At 45.9% G+C, this 22,664-nt stretch overlaps 1 protein-coding gene across 2 annotated transcripts in view; it reads left to right on the top strand.

The window, feature by feature from the left end:
* The window catches only part of MYO1E (myosin IE), a 616,637-nt gene that overhangs the window by 216,289 nt on the left and 377,684 nt on the right, over nucleotides 1–22,664 (top strand). For both annotated transcript variants that reach the window (XM_078685186.1, XM_078685185.1), the window contains exons 3-4: nucleotides 1,470–1,559; nucleotides 4,943–5,037. In XM_078685186.1, coding sequence (XP_078541312.1) covers nucleotides 1,470–1,559; nucleotides 4,943–5,037 — 185 coding nt within the window. The remainder of the gene's footprint in view (nucleotides 1–1,469; nucleotides 1,560–4,942; nucleotides 5,038–22,664) is intronic.

The following is a 22,664-nucleotide window of genomic DNA, read 5'->3' as shown; positions in this document are numbered from 1 at the left end:
AACATGGATCAATTTATATTTGTTTAATACCTGATCCTATAAATACTTATATTTTTATTTTTGGGTGGATTTTGTAGAGTGTTTCTACCTTGAGGTCTCCGAAGAGTGCATTCAGATTCTTGTCCAAAAGGATGTGGAAGTTTTCCGTAGCGTGCATTTTCAAGGAACTTGTGATGGGGAACCAGCCAGGTTTCCCATCAGGAACCCAAGAGGTAAGGAGCGTGTCAGAAGATACCTGCCATTGAACAAATCACCTAGATGATAAAGCCTTGAAAGGGGCATGAGGTGTGAATGCCTGGATAAAGGAGTCGATGACGGCTTTAGGCATCTGAGCAGGGATAAGGTAGGACATGTTACAATACCACCAGAGAGCTTACAATTCCCGACCGGGACCACTCCTCATGTAATGAAACATGCACCTTGAGATTTGAAAAGGATGTGCTGTCTTATGTAAAATATTATATGTGAGGTGTGTCTTTGGAACCCTTTGATTTGTGATTAAAGAGGCTTAATAGACAAAGAAAAGACTATCTGTCCTAAACTTCATTCTGAGTGAATGTAGTGCAATCTTAGCAGACAGCTGGTGGTCTCGTCCACCAAGATGATGCTGACCCTACCAAGGGACGCCCCATTGACTGCTGCCACCGCACCACCACAGGCAGAGTTAGAAACGCAGTGCACCTGCATCTCCACCTTCCCACACTCTCAGCCGGTGCACTGCATGCATACTGGGATTGCCAAGCAGCAGCAGTAATTGCATCACACTCAACAGGTTGCTCAAACTCAACAGGTTGCACTAGAATTATGCGGTACTCATTTCAATATAGGTTCCATGCATTTTCGAAATCATCATATCTTTTTATTACTTGAGCACATTTATTTAACCCAGAGAAGGTGTTCTACGGACCTAACCACCACTTTAGCCTATCAGTGTCTTGGTCGCCACTATTGTACCTTACCTAGACGTTGACATGAAAGAGCCATTATTCAAGCTCCTGCGTTGGCAGTGCTGGAACCTTGTCGAGGTAATGGCGGACGAGGTGACGCCCATGTCCATGGAATGGGTGAGTCGCTATGAAGATCAGTCACTGGTTGTTTAGGGATGATCCCTTTGAAAATTGCAGTTATGTGGTGATTCATTCCCTTGATGAGGCGCCAAACGCGTTAGATGGGTATTGAGCTACTCCGTACTACTTGCACTATTAGTGATAGCTCGGCGAGATGAAAATGTAGAGGGTGTCATGGGTGAATGTGTTGTATTTGGACATTGTGGACACCGCTACTACGTCTTCCATTCTGTTTTCGGTGAGTCTCAGTGTTGATTGAATATGCCTCTCCTGGTGGAGTCAACCTCTGTTTTTACAGGCTCTAACATGAAATGGTAAGTGATGTTGCTTTGCGGTAGCACTTACGCACTTACAGACCCTTTATTCACGTGCATGTTCAATGACCTTGACTGCCCCCTGCAGACATACATCGGGCCTGTGCTCATCTCCATCAACCCCTTCAAGCAGATGCCATACTTTGGAGACAAAGAGATTGAAATGTACCAAGGCGCAGTGAGTACAGTTTTTCATTCTACTGACTGTGTTTGTTGTATGTAATATGTACATTGCAAACGTAATAAATGTTTCGTCTACTGTGTATAGGGAAAGTGTAGCACTTTGCATAGCATTCACACTCACCACACCTGCTTTCTTTTCTTCTTACTCTTCACCTGTCCATCCTATTAATTCGAGGTTTCTCTAAAGAATGCCTCTGTCACGAGCACCATATCCTGTTCAATAAAAAAGCCCTTATAGTTTACATCGCCGGCTTGGATCTGTTGCATTAGACTAGTTGAACGCAGCATTCGTGTGGCAGCAATTTGTGAGGTTTATACAGCAATATTAAAGATTAATCTTTGAGGTGAGGTCCTGCTAGACTCAGGGAACTAGCATTGACTTCTTGAACCGGTGCTTTAAGTAATGGACATACAGAAGTGCTGGTACTCTCAATTCCTGGGACTTCTTTGCTGCTCCCCAGAGGCTCAGGCTATGTCTGTGAGATGGTAAGGAGCTCTGGAAAACAATTGGGAGAGAAAGGGTGGTTGACCTTAAGGGTCTAGTGGGAACTCCTCGTCCCCTTAGATTCAATACTTAAACAAATGGAGGAGTAACCACTGAGGGTACTTAATACCTATACATTAGTATGGTATTGAGGTGCAAGCCCTGCAACCCAATCTGGGACAATCCTTTGTCCTTAGAAGACCCCTCACTCACCAACCTAGTTGGTGACATGCTTCATCATCGGGGTCCCACCCGGACAGCCGAATGCCATCCAGGTGTGCTGCGACACCTGATTACAGTGGAGCTGGTTATTATGTTTATATGTGATAAGGGTAGATAAAAGTGTGCTTAAAAGTTGTCACAATGGTACCCACTCAGAGACTGTATTCTGGAGTGGTTGGACAACCAATAAAAGTAATTACATGTGGCACCTTTGCCTAATTAGGTAGGCTGTGGTGTCAAAAGAAGTAAAAATAGGTCTACATGTTTCAACCTTCGTGTGACTGTAGAGGTTTTCTTCAGGACCAGTGTAAAGTAGGCTGGGAGGTCTACACACGCTAAGGTGTATCCTACCCTCGCCTACTGGTGATGGTGAAATCACAAATCGGTGATTTCTATAAAAACGTGTTCTTCTCCGTGATGATCGGAAAAAACTCAAAGCACGCTGATTCAGGGCTTCATGAGCTCCCCCGACCCTGCGTTAACGCTCAGCCACCATTTGTGGCATAAGGAAGTGTGGCAGATTAGCCTAGCAGCAGATCGGTAGGAAGCTCCGTTGGACTCCAAGAAGAACACGAAGGTTGAAACATGTAGACCTATTTTTTTAAACAAATCACCACTATTTTACTTCTTTTGACACCACAGCCTACCTAATTAGGCAAAGGTGCCACATGTAATTACTTTTATTGGTTGTCCAACCACTCCAGAATAAAGTCTCTGAGTGGGTAGCGTTGTGACAACTTTTAACCACACTTTTATCTACCTTATCACATATAAACATAATAACCAGCTCCACTGTAATCAGGTGTCGCAGCACACCTGGATGGCATTCGGCTGTCCGGGTGGGACCCCCAATGATGAAGCATGTCACCAACTAGGTTGGTGAGTGAGGGGTCTTCTAAGGACAAAGAATTGCCCCAGATTGGGTTGCAGGGCTTGCACCTCAATACCATACTAATGTATAGGTATTAAGTACCCTCAGTGGTTACTCCTCAATTTGTTTAAGTATGGTAAGGAGCTCCACAAGGCGTGCAATCAAGACCCTAAATTCTGGTCTGAGGCCCGGCATGTCGGAGGGTTTTGCAGAGCCCTAATCGGCAAACTGATGCGAAGCCCTTCAACGTACGAGGACCTGTTTCCAAGTTGTACTTAGATGTCCTACAGCCAAAGTCAAAACACAGTGGATTCAGCAACTGACTCCATTTGGTGGCATTAGCTATCAACTGATAGAACAGCTTTACTTAAAAAATCTCTACATAAGTGATGAACATAGTGTGGGTCCCTCAAAAAGCATAGGGCCTGGAAACCCACCTCATTATTGCTTCCAGGCCCAGATCCCTGCAACCGCAACAGAGGAATCTCTTCCTGCTAGGCCACAACCGGGCCACTATGCCTATTTGTTGGTGCCGCATATTTCTGCAAGGCATCTATAGTCTTTTACATTTACGGTCATCCCAATAAATCGCACGGCAGTTTATGCCTCCTTTGCTGCAGAGGACGCTCCTCTGCTAAGGGGGAGGGGCGTCGCCCCACTGCTCTTGAGCAGTGGAAAATAAAAATAAAATGATAATAACAAGAAATTATTAACATTTTATTGTCCTTTGCGACTCCAGGCGGGGCGGGGCTGGAGAGGGAGCAGGAGTACTTTACACTCCCTCCCTACATGTGCATGGCGCTTTGACTGGTCCTCTAGGGCCAGCCAAACAGGCATGTGTAGTTGACATGTTCTCCTTTGGTCTGTGTTGCACAGCCCCGTGGAGAACATGCCCATCCTCCCCCGGCTCTGCCTGAGCGGCCAATAGGCCTCTCAGACCAATCACAACGCTGCTTCTGCTTACAGCTGTAATCTAATAGTAGGGCCAGTATTCTCATGGTACTAATCCAACAGGCCACCGTCCTCCCCAGATATTTATCTCACCTCCACCAGCTCATGACTATTTTACTATTTCTATCAACAGAGATTTTGTTTTTTGCAGATTTCTTAATGACATTCTTATTCACATTTTCTTTTTGCCATTTTCTTTTTCTATATGTATGGTTGTTATCCGCTTTTGTAAGACTTTTATCAAATCTGGTATGCCCTGTAGAACCTAACAGCAATAAATGAGCATATAATAATATTTAAATATGCCTTGTGAAGCCAGTGTTGCTTTTGTTTTCTTGTCAGATATGAACGGCACCATTCTTTGACTTATAGATGCGTTTTAAAACTCTAGTTTTGGGAAAGCTATGAGTATACCAACTTGGCGGCCATCTTGTTTAATGCCATATCACGCCTTTATGAAGCGCTGCCTTGAAATAAACAGGATGACGTAAACCTCTGACTAGTTGCAGTATTTTCCCTCCTAGGCTATGCCATCCCTTGTCATCAATAATACTGCATTATGCCCCGCTTTGCTAATCCATTGATTAGGTCCGTGTTCATCACTGCAGTTATTCTTATGGACCAATCAGGCCTTGGCACTTTTTGCTGAACTGTTTATTCTGTGCACTTTTACAATTGTCCTGCCCTAAGACCAAATGAGTAATTGATGTGTGACTCTGTGTCATTTCCAAAAATACAAATTGAGACATAAGCACAATTTATTCCAAGGTACTAATTGCAACAATCATTGTCTCCAGAACTGACCCAGATCTCTTTTCCTCCTTTTGATGTGTGCTTGTCTCCCTTTCAGGCACAATATGAGAACCCTCCGCACATCTATGCTCTGGCAGACAACATGTACAGAAACATGATCATTGACAGGGAGAACCAGTGCGTCATCATCAGGTAAGGGCAGCTCCGCGTGCTCGGTTTCACTCTCAGGACATGTGCAGGATCCAGTTCCGGCGGGGGCTCTCGGCTTCTTAAGCATATTGTATTTCATTAAATCAAATACTATGTCCCTCGTGCAAAGAAGAAACAAGGTGCCGACTTTCCCGCCAGTACACAATCTTGTGTGACCTTCTACAAGCTAATGCAATAGTAGTAATGACTGATTTTGTACATTGAGAATTATATACTTGGAAACAGGCCTCTCTTTTTTTTTATGGTCAATTGTAGGTCATTTGTAATATCATAGTAGCAATTGTACACATAAAACATGCGTTAAGATGATTTTCAGACCTAGGACCTGATTTAGATCTTGGCGGATGGGTTACTCCCTCACAACGGGGACGGATCTCTTACGCTGAAATATAAATCCCATTATATCCTATGGAATTTATATTTTGGCAGAAATGTAACAGTGCGTTACTTTTTCATAAGATTCTGGTGGAGCCCAGGTAGACGCCATTAGTTAGGTTCCCCCCGATGACTCTGGGAAGTGCTACATTTAGTTACATTGAAACAATTGTAAAGAGTCAGAAGAACCTGGGCATCTGGGGCTGTGGTGTTAACTTGGTATCAGATAGTTTTTTTATGTGGGCGGGTGCGTGCCAAGCCACTGCGTTGTGAAGACCCCCCATCCCGTAGTAGCGTGCCTCCTGTACAGACGGTAACAAGCCATGTCGGTCAGAAATTTTTGCTTAAAGTGCAACCACCAACATGGCCTGAGGACTTTCTGCAAAAATCATTGCCTGGTAGGCATGGTGTCTCACTCGGCAAAGTTTTTCTTTTTCTAAGGAGCAGGAAAAAAATGTCCTTATGTGTAGGGACTTATTTACCTGCAGGTCATGAACAGTGGGGTAACGAAACTTGAGGGGGCCCTCCTGCAAGGTACGTGGAGGCCCCCCCTCTCTACTCTATCAGGAGCTCTCCTGCTGAAGTGCTGTGCTGAGGGGGCCTCCAGGAACTTGCCCCTCCCACACCGTGGGGGCTGCGGGAGCCCGTGTTACGCCCCTGTTCATGAATATTTGTGCTGCTTCCTGCATGGGACAACATGGCCTTGCTTGGTAGTAGCCCTGGTCAGGAAAAATGAATGTATGAAGACCCCCCCTAACCTGGAGAAGCCTACTTTCACTGGCTGGTGCACTGCAGCTTGTAGGCTGCCGGATAAAGACCCGCTGAGGCTTTGTCACTGGAAACCTGCGGGTTCCCCCATCTCTAAATGACGTGGTGGAGTCCTGGATTTGCTAGATAGAGAAATCTGACAATTTATGGTGGTTCTGCTGCACTGCCAACCCTGATGAGACCCTCTAAGCCTTTCATTATTACTGTTCAGTGAATCTTCTTGTGTCCAAGCTTGACAGGCTAATTGCAAAAATATCTTTTTTTAAAGTACAGGGCAGCTACTGGTCTTGCAGGCTAAGATTTTCAAGTCTTTTTTGGGATGTGCCCACAGTCTTTCTCACAGAAAATGCTTAAACCTAAGGACACGATCTGCCACATATGTAAACAAATACATGATCTTAGAGAAAAAATAGCTTCATACCCCTTTCTGACTACTTGTGAGCCCACTGGAGGAAACCCCGCTACAGGTCAGGCAGACGTAACTGAACAAATGGAAAAAGGGAGCATGCAAATCTAGATCAACTCACAAATATCCACATTAATTAAAAAAGACATTGCAAGAGGGTAGTGTTATAGATATCAAACCAATTAATAAGTGTTAAACATTCAGCGAAGAGCTAGATATAGACTATGGTTTATTGCTGGCTTGAGCTTAAGCTATTAGCTACCACATTTTCTTCAAGTTCCACTTTTCAGGTAAGCATGTTTGTGATATTTTTATAGTGTTAACCTAGCCAAAAGATAGAATAGTTTAAGTGATTCAAGGTGAGGAGGGTCCTGAGAGTTGAGCAGAGGTTTTGCTTCGTCATTGCGTAGCGTTCTTTAAAAAGGTGCGTCTTCAACTCATTCTTAAATTGGAGCACAGTTGGGTGGTCCTTACGGCTACATTGATGTCTTTTGATATCCAGGGTGCATGACTGGAAGAGACCTTTTGCATTATTTTTGCACACCTTCAGATCGTGCCCTGGATGCAAATGTCTTAGCTGCCACCGCAGGGGGTTATCTGTTCAGCAAGCTAGGCAGAGGTGCCGTTGTAGGTGATGCAGCTGGATTTGAAGATGGTGTTTGCTGACAAGTGGTGCCAGTGGAGTTCTATAAGAGTAGAGGTGATGTGGTCCTATTTCGTCAGGCCCTTCATGAAGGATGCTACAGTGGGCAGAAGGCCCTGGGGGAAACAGTCTTGGAGGTCACGGAGGAGGCAATTGGGATCATTCAGATTTTAAAGTACACAAAAATGATTGCCCCGTTTGGAAAGGAACAGATTCATGCCCACGGATCCATTCCATACACACATGATCTGCCAATGGAAAATGGCTCCTGATATCAAACCAGTAAGCAATTATATACTCCTCACTGTAAGTAATGGCACACCTCCAGAAAGTAGCTAAGCACTGTTTATGGTCTGTGTGGGATTTCCTTGGCACACTGTCCAGTAATCCTAACTGTGTTAAGCGGAATTGGCATGAAATGTTTTATTCCTTGGTAAGAAAGCGTCTGACGTTAAATGGCTCTTGTTACGAGATCGGGATATATATATATATATCCAAATAGTCCAATGATGTTTTACTTGATTTTGAAAGTAAAAAATGGGCAGAAAAACCTCAACAGTCCATGAGAATTCCTTGTGCAGAACGTCAAATCCCACCTCGAATGTTCATCCTAAAAATGACATTGTGAATACTCATGTACCGTCCCCTCGTGTGGTGCAGGATCTAATGCATCCTCTTGTCCGATCGCGTGCCTTTGTACAGAATTCCATGAATCTGGCGTTTAAACACATGGTATGGTCCAGGATCCGTTAACTCCTCTTGTCCCACCTCTTGTGGAGATGCAGGACCCATGAATTTCAGTTTTCATCCTTCTGCTGTGCTTTACGTTGTAGTTCCCACTTCTTTTCAATGCTACAGAAATTCCAAATTATTCAGTGTATAAGTCTGTTCCTGATTAGCCGACTCCTCTTGGATTCTCAATTAACATTATGGGGTTAATTACGATGTCGGGCGAAATTGCTTTCACCCAACACCGACTCGGTTCTGGGACTGAAACACACCCGGTCGACGATCCTGACCGCCTAATTAGGATGCGACCGAACAGTGTTCTGTCGCATTCCTACATTTCCCTATGGGAACCTAAAATGACTCTAAAGTGAGCCCAAGTCTGTCTAAGATTGATATTAAAGTCTGAAAATACTTTCTGGGAAGAGGATATTATGTAAGTCACTTTTGTGCACTGTGGTCTCACTGAATCCAGTTTTCTATACATGGGCTTCTGATAACATCACGGCGTGTAACACTTATAATAATCAGATTGAAGTTCTTCTCCCTTTTGACTTTGTTGATATGTTGAATTTGTATTCAGGTTTAGAAATAACTTCATCCTCTGAAAGCCTTCCAGATGTCCGTTGGGCAATAGATCTATCGCATGAGTCCTTTGTATGTTTCCTGTCTTCTGAGAAAGGCACAGTCGTATTGTGCAGTGCATAATGTTGAAACAAGATGGCTTTCCCTGGAACTTGTCCATCAGCAGGCTTGCTTTTTATTTGATATTGCCACTGTGCTGACTTAGTTATTTAGTAGCACACTTTATTATTTTCTTTGGCATTGGCACCCTTGCGGAGAGGCTCCTGCTGGCCAGCTGTCTCTCCAAAGGCATGGCCAGCACAAAGGAGCCTCAGAAGGTCTTCACTCAGCTGGGTCTGAGCCTACCGGAGCAGATCTACTTGTGGGATTTAATTCCGCACGCTTGCGATTATGTGGAAGGATGTTATGATAGCTTATGTCATACCTGGTGTGGGTAGATTTGTGTTTTCTTCTTATTTATACAAGAACCACAGTATTCTAAAATGTCAGTGTATGTTCCCATCATAGCCTACAAACCCAGCAAGTTCCTTATCCAGTAAATTGGAGAAATACTCTGCATCACACTTCCTTTCCGTCATAACCTAGTTTTCGTGTTCCAAGTGGTGCCAGAGTGTTGCCGCTTACAGCATTGTAAGTAGTAAGAGGTATTATGACCAGTGCATTATTGCATTGAACCCCTGCGACAAATGCGTGGATCTGCATTTCACAAGTATGAATCGCAGTGCAATAGACCCACAATTCTATTGCTCTGAGGTTGATAAAATACGAACCATTGAATATGGCTGTAACACTAACAGTACTTTACATTCAGCACCATGAAACATTTTAGCTTCAGGTGTTCACCATGTACATGGTCAGTGGTTTCACAAACCTGGATAGAACTCCTTTTATCAAGCACAGAAGGATAAAAGGTACCACTTACCTCCAGCAATCTGACAGCAGCCCCACAGGTAACATGTACCGATCGGCTTAAAATGATAGCGCATTGCACATACACGGGCCGTCCTTTGGGGGTCTTTGCCGTAAGGCAGCTCTAGTAGGCCATGATCCCTGGGTCAGCACGGTGACGGATATCACCTTGAAATACTGCCCAGGTGTGCTCCACTCTTTGTACTTCAACTCGAAGTGACCACAGTCCACTCAGTGTTTCATCTTGAGAAGATTATATAAATAGGCTGTAATTGACCCTCTCTACCAGCCAATGGTAGAGAGGAATGTTTTTTGAGGGACTTTTCAAAATCGGAAGATGTCATGTCATTGCTCCTGACCTTATGTTACTTGCTAACAATCAAGGAGGCTGCCCTTTCCTAATCCCAAGGTTCGTCCCGGGTACCCCTTCCGGACACGCCGATTGGTTGACACTAGTTTGAATGCAGTGCCCTCTTGCAGTGAGATCGGATTTGGGAGTAGATCATACCAGTTTGTTGACAACCCTGCCATTAGGTTCCTGAACCACCAGCCTGAACTCAACACGAGAGCAAACATTTACTAATCCCACGGTAGGAGGGCTTGAATCCCTGTTCAGATATTATTGGTCTAGGGACTAAGACATGTCCCTCAATAAATCATGTATTCATTCAGTCCATCTCCCCATCAAAAGAACTGATTAAGATTGTATTGCATGATATTATATTGCCTTGTTATTTGTATAGCGCCTTCTCATCCCGTGTGAGGTCAAAGCACTAATAGAGCAATGCACTCTCTAAGTCCTGGTTTCCATCAGGTAAAGAGAGTGACGGTACCTGCCCCGGAGCTCTGTACACCACGCAGTTACAAAGCTTTATTTTTTTTATTACATAGTTATCGTGCACTCCCCATGTCCTGGCTCGTGTCTCCTTGTGCGACGGTGTCAGTGGTAGATGGTGATACCTGTTTTTTCCATAATAAATTCTCTTGTTTTCACCAAAGACACCAGGTTACTTTCATATGCTGTTTTTTTACAATTTGACTTTGAAAATTCAACTGAGAAATCCATCAGGAAGGAAGGTGTGGGGAAGTGTTGAAGAGGTCCACACTTAAAGGACACAAGTGTGACCTAGTGTCATGAGACTGGTGTACAGGAAGCCAGCCCTGCACTGCCAAGGATGTGATTAACACAGCTGTGTAATTAAATCCAGGAACTCTGGAAATAGGCACTTCTCCTATTCTGGTGTGCTCCTATTTCCATATTTAGGCTCTTTTTGTTTCAGAGGAAACTGAGGCTTATTTTTCATTTAATAAAAAGGCATTATGGGTACGCTCTTCACCTCTCATCGCCTATGTAGTCCTGGCTGCCTGCGGTAGACACAGAAATGAAAAGGAAAGTAGGCAGAAAAGCCCATCATCTTTCAGGAGAAAGGCAGTGTGTGAAACTCTGAGATGCAGATTGGACATGAGGCAGGGCCGGCTCTGGCCTGGACCAGATGTCCGTTCCACTGGAGGCTGCACAATAGGTAATGTGACCCACTATCAGGGCCGGCTTTAGCGCTGGTGGCGCCCGGTGTGACAGTGTTTGTTGGCGCCGTCAATGACCACCTCCACCACGGATTCCCTCACGACCACCCTTTAACAGTGCCCCTCAGGTCTCCATAACCACTCTCTCTCAGATGCATTTAATTAGTTTTATAGTGCCACTCATACCAGTGTAGGTTATCAAAGAACTTCACATCGCACTCACATTGCAGTGTAACAATCAATCATAGGTGTGCAATTCAGCATAAAGGAAATGTTACATAAGACAGAGGACAAGGTGTAGAACTCACCTGTCCTCCATACTTATAGGCAGGATAGTTTAAGAGTGCTTGGTCAGGAGAAGCAGAAACTCTGAATCTAAAATGTAACACCATCGTTGGCTTTACTAATAACAATACATTTCTACTAAAAGATTTAACCCTTTTTGCAGCATTACGATAATGAAAGACGGGGAAAATATCATAGCACTCTAATCTATACCTTGCAGTTTTCATGCAGCTCTTTCATGACAGTTAATAGCTCAGTGTCCTGTGTTAAGATTTTAACTTATAAACTGCAAGTAACGGAAGCATCTCTCTGACAAAAGCAGTAAGCCACTGACCTATGTACATTATATGCACTTTGTGATCTGCATGCAACACGTTCCTTCAACCCTCTGCTCTATCTTAGTCTGATCACTCTCAAGGAATAACACTAATCACCAGAGTTATCTTGACGTTTTTATTGATGTCTGAGATTTACTGAAGGCAGGGAACATGCTCAGCAGGTGGTTTTCAAACCATGTTATGCTTTCAAACATGGCGCCCCCATTGAAGTCAGCATCCATTGCGGTGGCACCGGTCGCACTGCCCTAGAGCCGGTTCTTTCCACTATAGACATGCACGAGGGCCCAGGGTGTATGCCTTTTCACGTACATGGATATAGAAACACCGCAGACCTTCATTCTAAGACTCCATAAACATGTTTGCAAGGCACGTGCACCTGCGTGCCCACAAGAATGTCATTATTCATTTCTTGCACGTATGCGTGCCTGGCGCAAACACGTCACCTGCACTGACCCCACCCCATGCACGCACGGCCAGGCACGCTGCTTGCGCACCCCTTCGCCCTTGAAGAAGCAGCAAGTTTGCACGAGCGCTCACAGAACATGGCGATGCCTTTGCTGTCGGCCATGATGACCTTTACTAGGCTTCCGGGGACGGGCATGTGGGCGGCGCGTGGCACGGGGGCAGCAAGGGGGGTATGCCAGAAACGAGCCTCACACCGGTCTGCACCATTTCACGTGGTGAAGACCCTTCGAATATACAGTAACCTTGAAACAAAAGAGCTTCCTTCCTCATCACCGACTCTGTTTGCAATAAAGGTCTGTCACTCAGTGAAGACTCCCCCCCACCCCCACCCCCGCCTCTGCACCTGAACCAACAATTCTAAAGTATCGGTCACTTTAATGTCTGTGTACTGTTGATGATTGTTGATGGTTAGACGTGTTGACATTGCTAATTCTATGAAAGCTATAAAAAAAATTGATGATCAGTTCTGGAAAACCCCTCCCTGTCTTCCCTTCCAGGCAGCCTGTCTCTTTAAATCGCCCAGTTCTCCATTTTGGCCCTAAAGTCATTTACCCCAGCATATCCCCTATTGTAGGGTGACCAGAATTTTTAAAACCAAAAACCGGGACATTTCCCCAAAATAGAAAAAGGACTACAATTTTCCTTCAACCCAGCGCACACAATGAGAGTGCTCCTTAGCAGAGAATTGCAGAAGAGGCAGTAAGAACATATATAAAATGACATTTTCAAAGCCATGCATCCCTGTTAATTAAATGGCTTTCTTATAACAGCTGCTAACTATTCCTGCTTTGCAAAACATAAAAAGATACCTCCCACTGTTTTCAGCCGACCCTCTCTAAAAACCAGGACATGAGCTTAATTTCTTGAGAGCTGCCGGGACAGCTGGCGAAAAACCAGGATTGACCGGGCAAATCCGGGACGCCTGATCACCCTACCCCATCGCCACTGTCCAGGCTGTCCGCATACTATTAGCGTCCATCAGCGGCTTCGCTCCTGGTCAGATCCTGCTGGTCTGGTCCTTCCAGCAGGACAGGCTCCAGGGCAGATGTTCTTCCCCTACCGTGCCTCTTCTGCCGCCTTCCCTTGGTGGCCACCAGCAGACAGGCCCTCCTCATCTCCCCGGGCTCCCACTTCACGGTGTCCAGAGGACAGGTTCAGCCGGTCCCAGCAGACAGGTGAAGCAGCTTCACCAGACTGGCGGGTCTGCTGAGGAGTCTTGCTCAGCCAGAAGTACTGGACGGCAGACCCTGCCCAGAGGCGGAGATCCTTCTCTTCACTCCTAGAGCCCTCCTGTCTGTCGCGGACTCCCTGGAGTGCTGGGTATGGATAGGTGGGACCGGTCACCAGTGGGATCACGAAGCCTCCTGCAGAGGCAGAGAAGGAGCTTCTGTTATAAGTGACGGAGAATCTCTTGCTTCCGCGCTCTGGTGGAATGGGCAGCCGTGTCAGCCACGTCCTCCCAGACCAGAATATTCAGTCATGTTACTCCCACCGTCCTCTGTGTGGCATCTCTCGCTCGGGTACCAACGCAGGGCACCGCAGTACCATATCCGGGCTTGTTTAGACATCGTAGGCACTGTGTGTGGCTGAGTTAGAAGCTGGTAAGGGACATTGTTATGGAGAGGACTGAGTGAATACCCCTGGCAGTGCTGGTAAGTTACAGCCAGCCATGGTCTACCATCCTTTAAGGAAGGCAGCCGGTCCTTTCCAAAGCAGAAACTAGAGTGGAGAAGAAGATCAAAACAAGATCACACGTGGCTGCTCTTTGATGGGCCACGAGAAGGCCTACGTGAGGGGAGGTCTGCTCGCCAGCACTGAGGTCCAGGCTGAGCTTTAGTTGTGGGCAGCTCTATTGTCGCCTGTAGTGTGTAACACACCACGGCCTGATGTACTATGCCAGCTGGGCCAGGTGTGGTGATGCCACTGTGATCGGATGTGTTCCCTGTGCCATGTCACACCCAGCGCTACACTCGGTCACAGCTCTCCTCTGGCCTCTCCAGGTTCCTCGTGCAGGGCGCAGTAACGTTACTTGTTTCGGTGGAATCCTGGAAAGCCTTTGGTGACTGCGCGCTGGTGGTGGCTTGCAGGAAGGGTGAGCCGGCGGCCCCACCCTCTCTGGTCAGAAGCTGGTGGGTTCATGCCGCCATCTTTAGTGCCAAGTCAGTGAAGCGAGCGCTGCGGTGCCTGTTTACGAGTAAGGGGGGACCTGTTATGGTGTCAGCGGTGTCGTTACTTGTCGATCAGTGAAAGGACCACCTCGCTCTCATAAACTGATCTGCTGCCGCTGTGATCGTCTGGCAGAAAAACTACAATTTAAGGGTTGTGAACTTGTGATTTAATACTTGCATCTTTTCGTTCTGCTCTTGCTTTGTACTTTTAAAAATGAGGCTTTGTGTTCCGAACCGTTAAAACACTTTACTTAAAATATATCCCGGCCTATTGGAACACATTCTGAATGATCCCAGCTGTGTGTGTGCCCATCGCCGAGCCCTACAGTAACTTCACAGACACGACACCCCGTGCAATGGTCACCTCCAAATCTGTGGTCAATGGAGCCCTGGCAAAGGGAGAGGTGTCTGCATCATTCGGTACATACCGCCTACTCTGAGTCTATGCAGAGAAAAGATGCTTGAGCAGGGATCAGCATTTCCCCCCACAAGCATCATCATAACCAAAGTATGAAAATGTGTCACATTAAGAAGAGAATGTTGTTGCGAGGTCCTTGTAGTGTGTAGGACCGGTGAGTGAGTGCTGCTGAAGGGTTTGTTGGCCCTTTGCTCGCAAGAGGCCATCCTCACTGTCTGTGTCTGCATCCTCTAATCTGGAACAGCGAGCAGCAGTGCCTGTATCTGCATCCTGTAATCTGGAACAGCGAGCAGCAGTGCCTGTATCTGCATCCTGTAATCTGGAACAGCGAGCAGCAGTGCCTGTATCTGCATCCTGTAATCTGGAACAGCGAGCAGCAGTGCCTGTGTCTGCATCCTGTAATCTGGAGCAGCGACCAGCGGTGCCTGTATCTGCATCCTGTAATCTGGAACAGCGAGCAGCAGTGCTTGTGTATGCATCCTGTCATCTGGAGCAGCGACCAGCAGGTCCTGTGTCAGCATTCTGTAATCTGGAGCAGCGACCAGCAGTGCCTGTGTCTGCATCCTGTAATCTGGAACAGAGACCAGCAGTGCCTATATCTGCATCCTGTAATCAGTAGCAGAGAGCAACAGCGCCTTTCTCTGCATCCTGTAATCTGGAACAGAGAACAGCAGTGCCTATATCTGCATCCTGTAATCTGGAGCAGCGAGCAGCAGTGCCTATGTCTGCATCCTGTAATCAGTAGCAGCGACCAGCAGTGCCTATATCTGCATCCTGTAATCTGAATGATAGAGCAGCAGTACCTATGTCTGCATCCTGTAATCAGTAGCAGCGACCAGCAGTGCCTATGTCTGCATCCTGTAATCAGTAGCAGCGACCAGCAGTGCCTATATCTGCATCATGTAATCTGGAGCATCGAGCAGCAGTACCTATGTCTGCATTCTGTAATCAGTAGCAGCGACCAGCAGTGCCTATGTCTGCGTCCTGTAATCTGGAACAGAGACCAGCAGTGCCTACATCAGCATCCTGTAATCTGGAGCATCAAGCAGCAGTACCTATGTCTGCATCCTGTAATCAGTAGCAGCGAGCAGCAGTGTCTATGTCTGCAGCCTGTAATCTGGAACAGAGACCAGCAGTGAACTGCCTATATGTGCATCCTGTAATCTGGAGCAGCGAGCAGCAGTGCCTATGTCTGCATCCTGTAATCAGTAGCAGCGAGCAGCAGTGCTTATATCTGCATCCTGTAATCTGGAACAGAGACCAGCAGTGCCTCTGTCTGTAACAGACACCAATAGTGACTGTATCTGCATCCTGTAATCTGGCGCAGCGAGCAGCAGTGCCTATATCTGCATCCTGTAATCAGTAGCAGCAAGCAGCAGTGCTTATATCTGCATCCTGTAATCTGGAACAGAGACCAGCAGTGCCTTAGTCTGCATCCTGTAATCTGGATCAGTGCCTATGTATGCATTTTATAATCTGGAGCAGAGATCAGCAGTGCCTGTGTCTGCATCTTGTAATTTGGACAGAGATCAACAGTACCTGTGTCTGCATCTTGTAATCGGGAGCCGAGCCCAGCACTGTCTCTACCCTTTACACCCCTTTACCACCACAGTGCCTCGTTGCACGTTAGCGGCACTTGTGCTGCCATGGTTAAAAGCAGCTTCTCGCCTGTTGTCAATGGCTCTGTTGCTGACAATTCCAATTCTTCAATTAACCACAGCCAGCTGGATCTGGATCCCTCCACAGCCACCGTAGCTACTTGGTATGAACGTTTTTTTCCAGTAGGGGGTACATTACCATCACCGTAGACACTTGTTGGCGATAATATTGCCCCTGTATTGCAACCTCTGCGACTCATAGAAGGAGGATCACTCTGAACTCCATGTAGCTCGTCAACTCCTGTCAGGCCATTGTTATGGAACTCGACCCTCCAAGACAGGTGGATTTAATCACTCCTACAGTGGATGGGGACCAGTGGGAGGATCACACTGATATTATGGCTATAAGCAGTGCAGCTAACAATGATCACCCTATGCTTGGCACATCTGGCGAGCGCATATGACAAAATTGAAAATGGGCGCAGAGGGAGTATTTCCATTACAAGTAGAAGGGGGAGAACCTGTTCCTAATTTGTGCCAGTGGTTTCCTGTGCTCCGCACCGTCACTTAATTGTCAACACCAGAGCTTGTAACAGTCTGCCACATGGTGGCACTGTCTGTCTAATTTGAAGATAAGCACAGCAACAGTTGTTCATTATTTCAATATAAATAAAAAATGACTATTGACTAAGTCTAGGGGGTGAAATCTGCTCCGCTCTGGGATATTGCAGAGTTTTCCGCACTCCGCCTTACGCGGAGCTCACTCGGAGCGGAGCTTCTTCCCTCGCTTGCTTTTGTCAACGTCAGATTGGCAAGCAAAGAAAATCCACTTCTTGGCGAGATATTTTCTCATTTGCGATCATCAACATTAAGTCGGAGAGCGCAAGTGTGGAATATCAACCTCCCGGCAAGATTTCTCAATGCGGGCAGTCAGATTTCTCATTGCGAGGGGTCGCGTATGCTCGCGACCGGTTGCGTTGAGAAAGCTTCCGTTTGCGTTGAGAAAGCTGCCTCTCGAGTCAAAATCTACCCGAGCGGCAGACAGGAAGCAGCCCCTGCTTGGGCTGTGCATGGTGCCATTTGTGATGATTGCCCAGTGCAGAGAAGCACCTGGCATTGATAATCACTGCGAACGGCATTTATCTAACACAATCGCTGCTTGCATAGCAGAGTGTTTTTTTGCACTTCGCAGACTCACCTAGGCTTACTATTGACGGCCGTCCAAGCCATTCTTATAGCTTTGGGGACCCGGAATAGATTGAATTGTCACACTTGTAGGAGTGTGATGATTCATAATTGTGTTTACGCAGCGCTGGGAAAGCCAATGTTTGGTGCAAGCCTCTTGACACTTATGTTTTTCAAATTAAGCACTGAAAATACATGAAACTGATACATGGTAATTTTTTTTGTTAGTATCACCCTAGGCTTAAAAAGCATGGCTGCTTTGATGGCTCCATCAGGGCCGGCTCTAGGGGGTGCGATCGGTGCACCGCACTGGGCGCTGACTTGGGGTTGGGGCGTAATTTTTACAAGTACTCTCTCATTTTAAAAGCACCTACTGCTGTGTTCCCAGACTTCAACAATTTTTAGGCATCAATTAAAATGTCAAGATAACTCCCCTGATTAATCATCTTTCTGGAAAGAGACTGGAGGTTTGTTTAGTGAAAGTTTTGACTCATCCTAAGGTAGTGCAGATAGTTAAAATGCGTGCTGCTTTTTCACTTGTTTATAAGTCAAAATCCTAATACAGAACATTGAGCTATTAACTGTCATCAAAGAGCTGCATGGAAACTGTAAGGTATATGTTAGCGCTATATGTTTTTGCCCAGTCTTTCATTATCCTAATCTTGCCAAAAGGGCTCATTTAGATAGGAAAACATCGTATTAAAGAATACCCCTAACAATGACGTTATGTTTTAAATTCTGAATTTGTGCTTTTCAAGAATAAGGACTCTTAAATGTCACTCCTACACTACACGTTGTAGTCCTGTCTGATGTAACATTTCCTATACACTGATTTACACACATATGGTTGTCTCTGTGCAGTGTGTGTGATGTAAAGTGCTCTGACACCTTATACTGGTATGAATGGTACTAGAAAACTTAATGAATCTGAGAGACAGTGGTTATGGAGACTTGAGGGGCACTGTTAAAGGGTGCCAGTGAGGGAATCCATATCAGAGGTGGTCATTGGGGGAGGGGGCTTCTACAAACATTTTCGCACAGGGCACCACCAGTGTTAAAGCCGGCCCTGGGCTCCATCGCCAGGAAGGGGTTTCCTTCACCCCTGAATAGAGCGAAACTTTCCTCCTTTCCTTTCACACCTGGAGCACTTATTTTGATATAGCTGTAGTCTAGGAAGGGTGTATTCTGGGTTCTCCTTAATGCTTCCCCTTTTGTTATTTATTTTCTATCTCAAAGAGACTGTTCGTTCCTTTGCATTGAGCTTTATTTGCAGAAACACCGATTTGAAATGTCGCTTCTGACACAGCATCATTTGTTCCCCCGCTGTAGGAGCTGTCGCGAACGCCCATACGTGAGCATGTGCACACGTACAAAGTCTGTTCCGCATGTGTCCATACGACCTCTCTTAAGAGTGGCCAGGTTTTCAAACTCAGAAGAGGAACAGCTGCTCTTTGAAGCCACTGCCAAAAAATCAGATGGCCAAGTGCAGATAACCACAACCCCAACCACATAATCAGATAAGAGACAATCGCAGAATTGCATGCCACGCAGACACCTGCTTGCATGATTCGATCAGTAGGGTAAAACGGATATGAACAGGTAGGCAGGCCCTGTGGTGCACAGAGAGAGACTTTGTGACATCGAGGGAGCTATGATGTTAGCCTAATACAGGCACTTCTATCTAGTCTTTACTCACCTATACACACATACATACAGCACAAACTGTAAAAATTTCTCTGCCACTAAATACAACCAAAAATAAATAAATTCAAATATTCTCAAAGTATTCGCATAATGATCAAGTACTGCAGTGCTTAATTTGTGCCGGTGCTTAGATTAGCACTTATTTCGTAGCAGCCGCACCTTTTTTCACAGTCCATCACAAGGTGGCGCTGTCCATCTATTTTATTTAACAGAGCACATCAGCAACCATGTGTAACAAACCAATGTAAATAAAGTAAGCAAGCATTGGAAATGCAATAGGTCGCACATTTCTTGGAATTGAAGTTTGAGCTATTGGCGGAATACATCCTGAGTGTGTGATAGGTTCACGAGTGGGAGATCCAGGTCGGAACAGGCAAACAGGGGTGGAGTGGGGAAACAACCACTACTCAATCATTGACCCTCCCATGCACATCTCTTGGAGATGGTCCAAATAGGCCCAAATCGAATCCATCCGCCAAACTCCTGGTCCTGTAAGGTGAGTACTGCCATTCATTATTTGAATCGCCATTGGTGCTTTCTGTCCAGTCCTTATTTTTCTTAACCCCTTCCCCGCTCATGACGAGCTCAGCTCGTCATGAGTTGTGCCGCTCGCACGCTCATGACGAGCTGAGCTCGTCATGTAACGCGGCTTTTTTTTAAAAGCCACGCAGTGCGAAAAAAGCCGCCGCACGCATGCGGTTAATATATTTCTGTTTTATTCATTTGGTGCACTAACGTATGACCCAACCCATGTAGGAAGTCACATGGCAGTACAAGACGTAGGATGGTTTATCCTGGAACCGTACTCAAGAGAAAAATACATACTTATACTAAAATGAGTGACACAAGATATATTGCATGCATTCGTATTGCACAATTTTATAGTTTGGCTATTGGCCTGGTAGCCTGTTAGGTGGACTCAAGCAAATCACCATCATATAAACGAATATTTACACTCACTTTTTCAGCTTTCTGGGGTAACGGGGTTCTGTGTTTGTTCTGTTAGGCGGAGCCTAGCAGACAGCACAGCTGCTTAGTTGAAAAAATACTGATCAGCTTGAGAGAGCGCAAACTGACCTAAATGTATGAGTACATCACACTTACCTGTAGTAAGCACAAATCATGAGGAGAAATGCCATGAGTGCTAATAGTATCTGTAATTATATTCTGAATGTATAGCTAATGTAGAGATTTAAGTAGAAGTGGAACTAATACAGAAATGTGTGACACTATATGATTTTAGTAGATGTGATTATTTCTGAATTCATGTCGTGTAGCTGTTAAAATGTAAGATGGTATGTGGTTAAACGCAGAATGTGGTAGGCCTCAGGGCCAGAGCTAAAAGGGAAGGTGTTTCTTTTCACGACACAGATTGTATTAATGTTTTGGTCATTGCATTAAATGGGCCATGATTTTTAGAGATGTTTACTGAATAATAGAATAAGAGTATTAACATGCTTTAATTAATGAAGAAGTTGAATGCTATAATCATGATGAGAAATATTGTAGGCCTGAAATGTTTTAACATTGATTTACACGTACATGTCTGGGCTGAGAAATGTTGCAAGCCTTTTTTGGAAGTCTATGAGAGTTGGGTTCTTGGCTGCAGATATCTGTCTGCAAAGGAAAAGGGGGGATCCAATTATAAATGAATGAATAGAGGTCTGTTCAGTAGACGGCCCAGACATGGAGGAGGGTTCCGGAATGTTTAAGGGGTATCAGCGGGCCGGAGAAGAGTCTGAGAAGCAAGGTCAACTCTAACGTATGAGGCCCAATACAAAGCATCATGGAAAAAGCCAGAAGCTACACCACGTGAGGGGCGTCTCGCAAGGGGCGTCTCAAATGTTGTTGACTGTTTTGTATTAGGAACAGCACCCCTGGGTGGAGTTAGAGCAGATACCTGAGGACCCTTTAGAGAGCGGATGGGTAGGCAGAGAGGGGTCATGACTGGAGAACTATAGGTTTTCACCAAGAGACTTAGAGTGAGTGACTTCCCTTGGGGGTCATTCACTGCTGACACCTTTGTTAGGTTGGGACTTGGTTAAGTAGGGATACCATCTAGAGCAGGGTAGGGACAGCCTAACCTGTGTGTTTTCCTCCAACTTAAATGAAGGAGAGATATGCGTCAATGCTGATAGCTTTATTATTCTTAGAACTTGTGTTAGTGATTTCCGTTGCTCGTCTGAGGGCTTTCCGAGAGCACATGTATGTAATTGGACCTGTGTATCTCGTGAATCTCATTCTGAGATGCCTGTATTTGCAGCTTATCATATCCTTACAATAAACTTTTGAAAGCTAGAAGTTGTTTGTGATCTTTGGGAGCAGAGTCCTTTATTGGGTGAACTAACTTGCAGAGAGGGGCACTTTTTTTTCCCTCCAAGACAGGCAACAAAGGTTCAGTCGACCAGATCGAGGTTTGGATCAATAGTGATGAGGTATCGATCAAAATCTCGCCCTTCCAGTTGGTAGCTATAGAGGATGGTTGCCTCCTTGAGGACGGTGACCTAGGCCAGGTTAGCTTACCCCAAGGCCCCTAGAGATCGATGATCGGAAGAACAGCCCGCTGAAGAAGATCCGGATGACGTGAGACAGAAAAGGCAGCAGTATCGGTCGAGAGTGAGTATAAAGGGTCATGCGTGTTAGATTGCGGTGTTTTGTATTGTATCTATGTTGTAATGTCTGGCGGAGTTGAATGCCTGTAGAGTGACTGTGGAACAGGTTGTGAGCGCGCGCAACCGGTGGAAATCTTAAGTTCAAGGAGAGCTTAAGTGGTTCGGGTGTATCGGACACCCAGAGTAATCGTCAACTAGTGTGAAGGGGGTCATGAGGTACCATTGATCACCCGAAAGACCGAGATAGGGGGACCGTAAGAGTGAGTGCGTGAGTAACGGACGCTGGTCGGAAGTTACTGTGTGTGTAAGCAACCTATCAGAGAGACGATAGACATTTCGTCAGTTGTGTTGACAATTACATATAGACTGTGGACGTACAGTCGAGAGAAGTGACCGCTTGGTCGGAAGTAGTCATTTTTCGGTGTATGAATGGGACGCATGCATAACCGGGAAACGAGTTGAGAAAGGAGGGGTGCTGCTGCGAAGCGGAGAAAAGTGACGTCAGAAAGTGTCGCGACGTGATTGGCCGACCGAAGAAAGACCGCGCCGTGATAGGCCAGCTAGAAAAGACGTCAGAAAGGGTCGCGACGTGATTGGCCGACCGGAGAAAGACCGCGCTGCGATAGGCCAAGCTAGCAAAGCCGCGACAGGATTGGTGGATTGTCATCAGGAAGTAAACAGAGTAGCGAGGCTGGATATTGTGCGCATAATTATGAAGTGTTTTAAATGGCTGAGAGCGGTGTTTAAAAAAGAGAAGCGGGGATCGTATGAAGGGGAAGAAGCCCCGCCGGAGGGTACGCCAGCTCGTTACATGGCAGTGAATGTTGGGCTGCATACGATCCTTTGGATATCAGAGTGGAGTAAGATTACTGAAGGAAATGAGGAACTGACGTTCCCGAA

This window comes from Lissotriton helveticus, chromosome 3_2, assembly GCF_964261635.1.
Source record: "Lissotriton helveticus chromosome 3_2, aLisHel1.1, whole genome shotgun sequence".
NCBI lineage: Eukaryota > Metazoa > Chordata > Amphibia > Caudata > Salamandridae > Lissotriton > Lissotriton helveticus.
The sequence above is the reverse complement of the archived record's forward strand: the minus strand, read 5'-3'. Positions and strand labels throughout refer to the sequence as shown.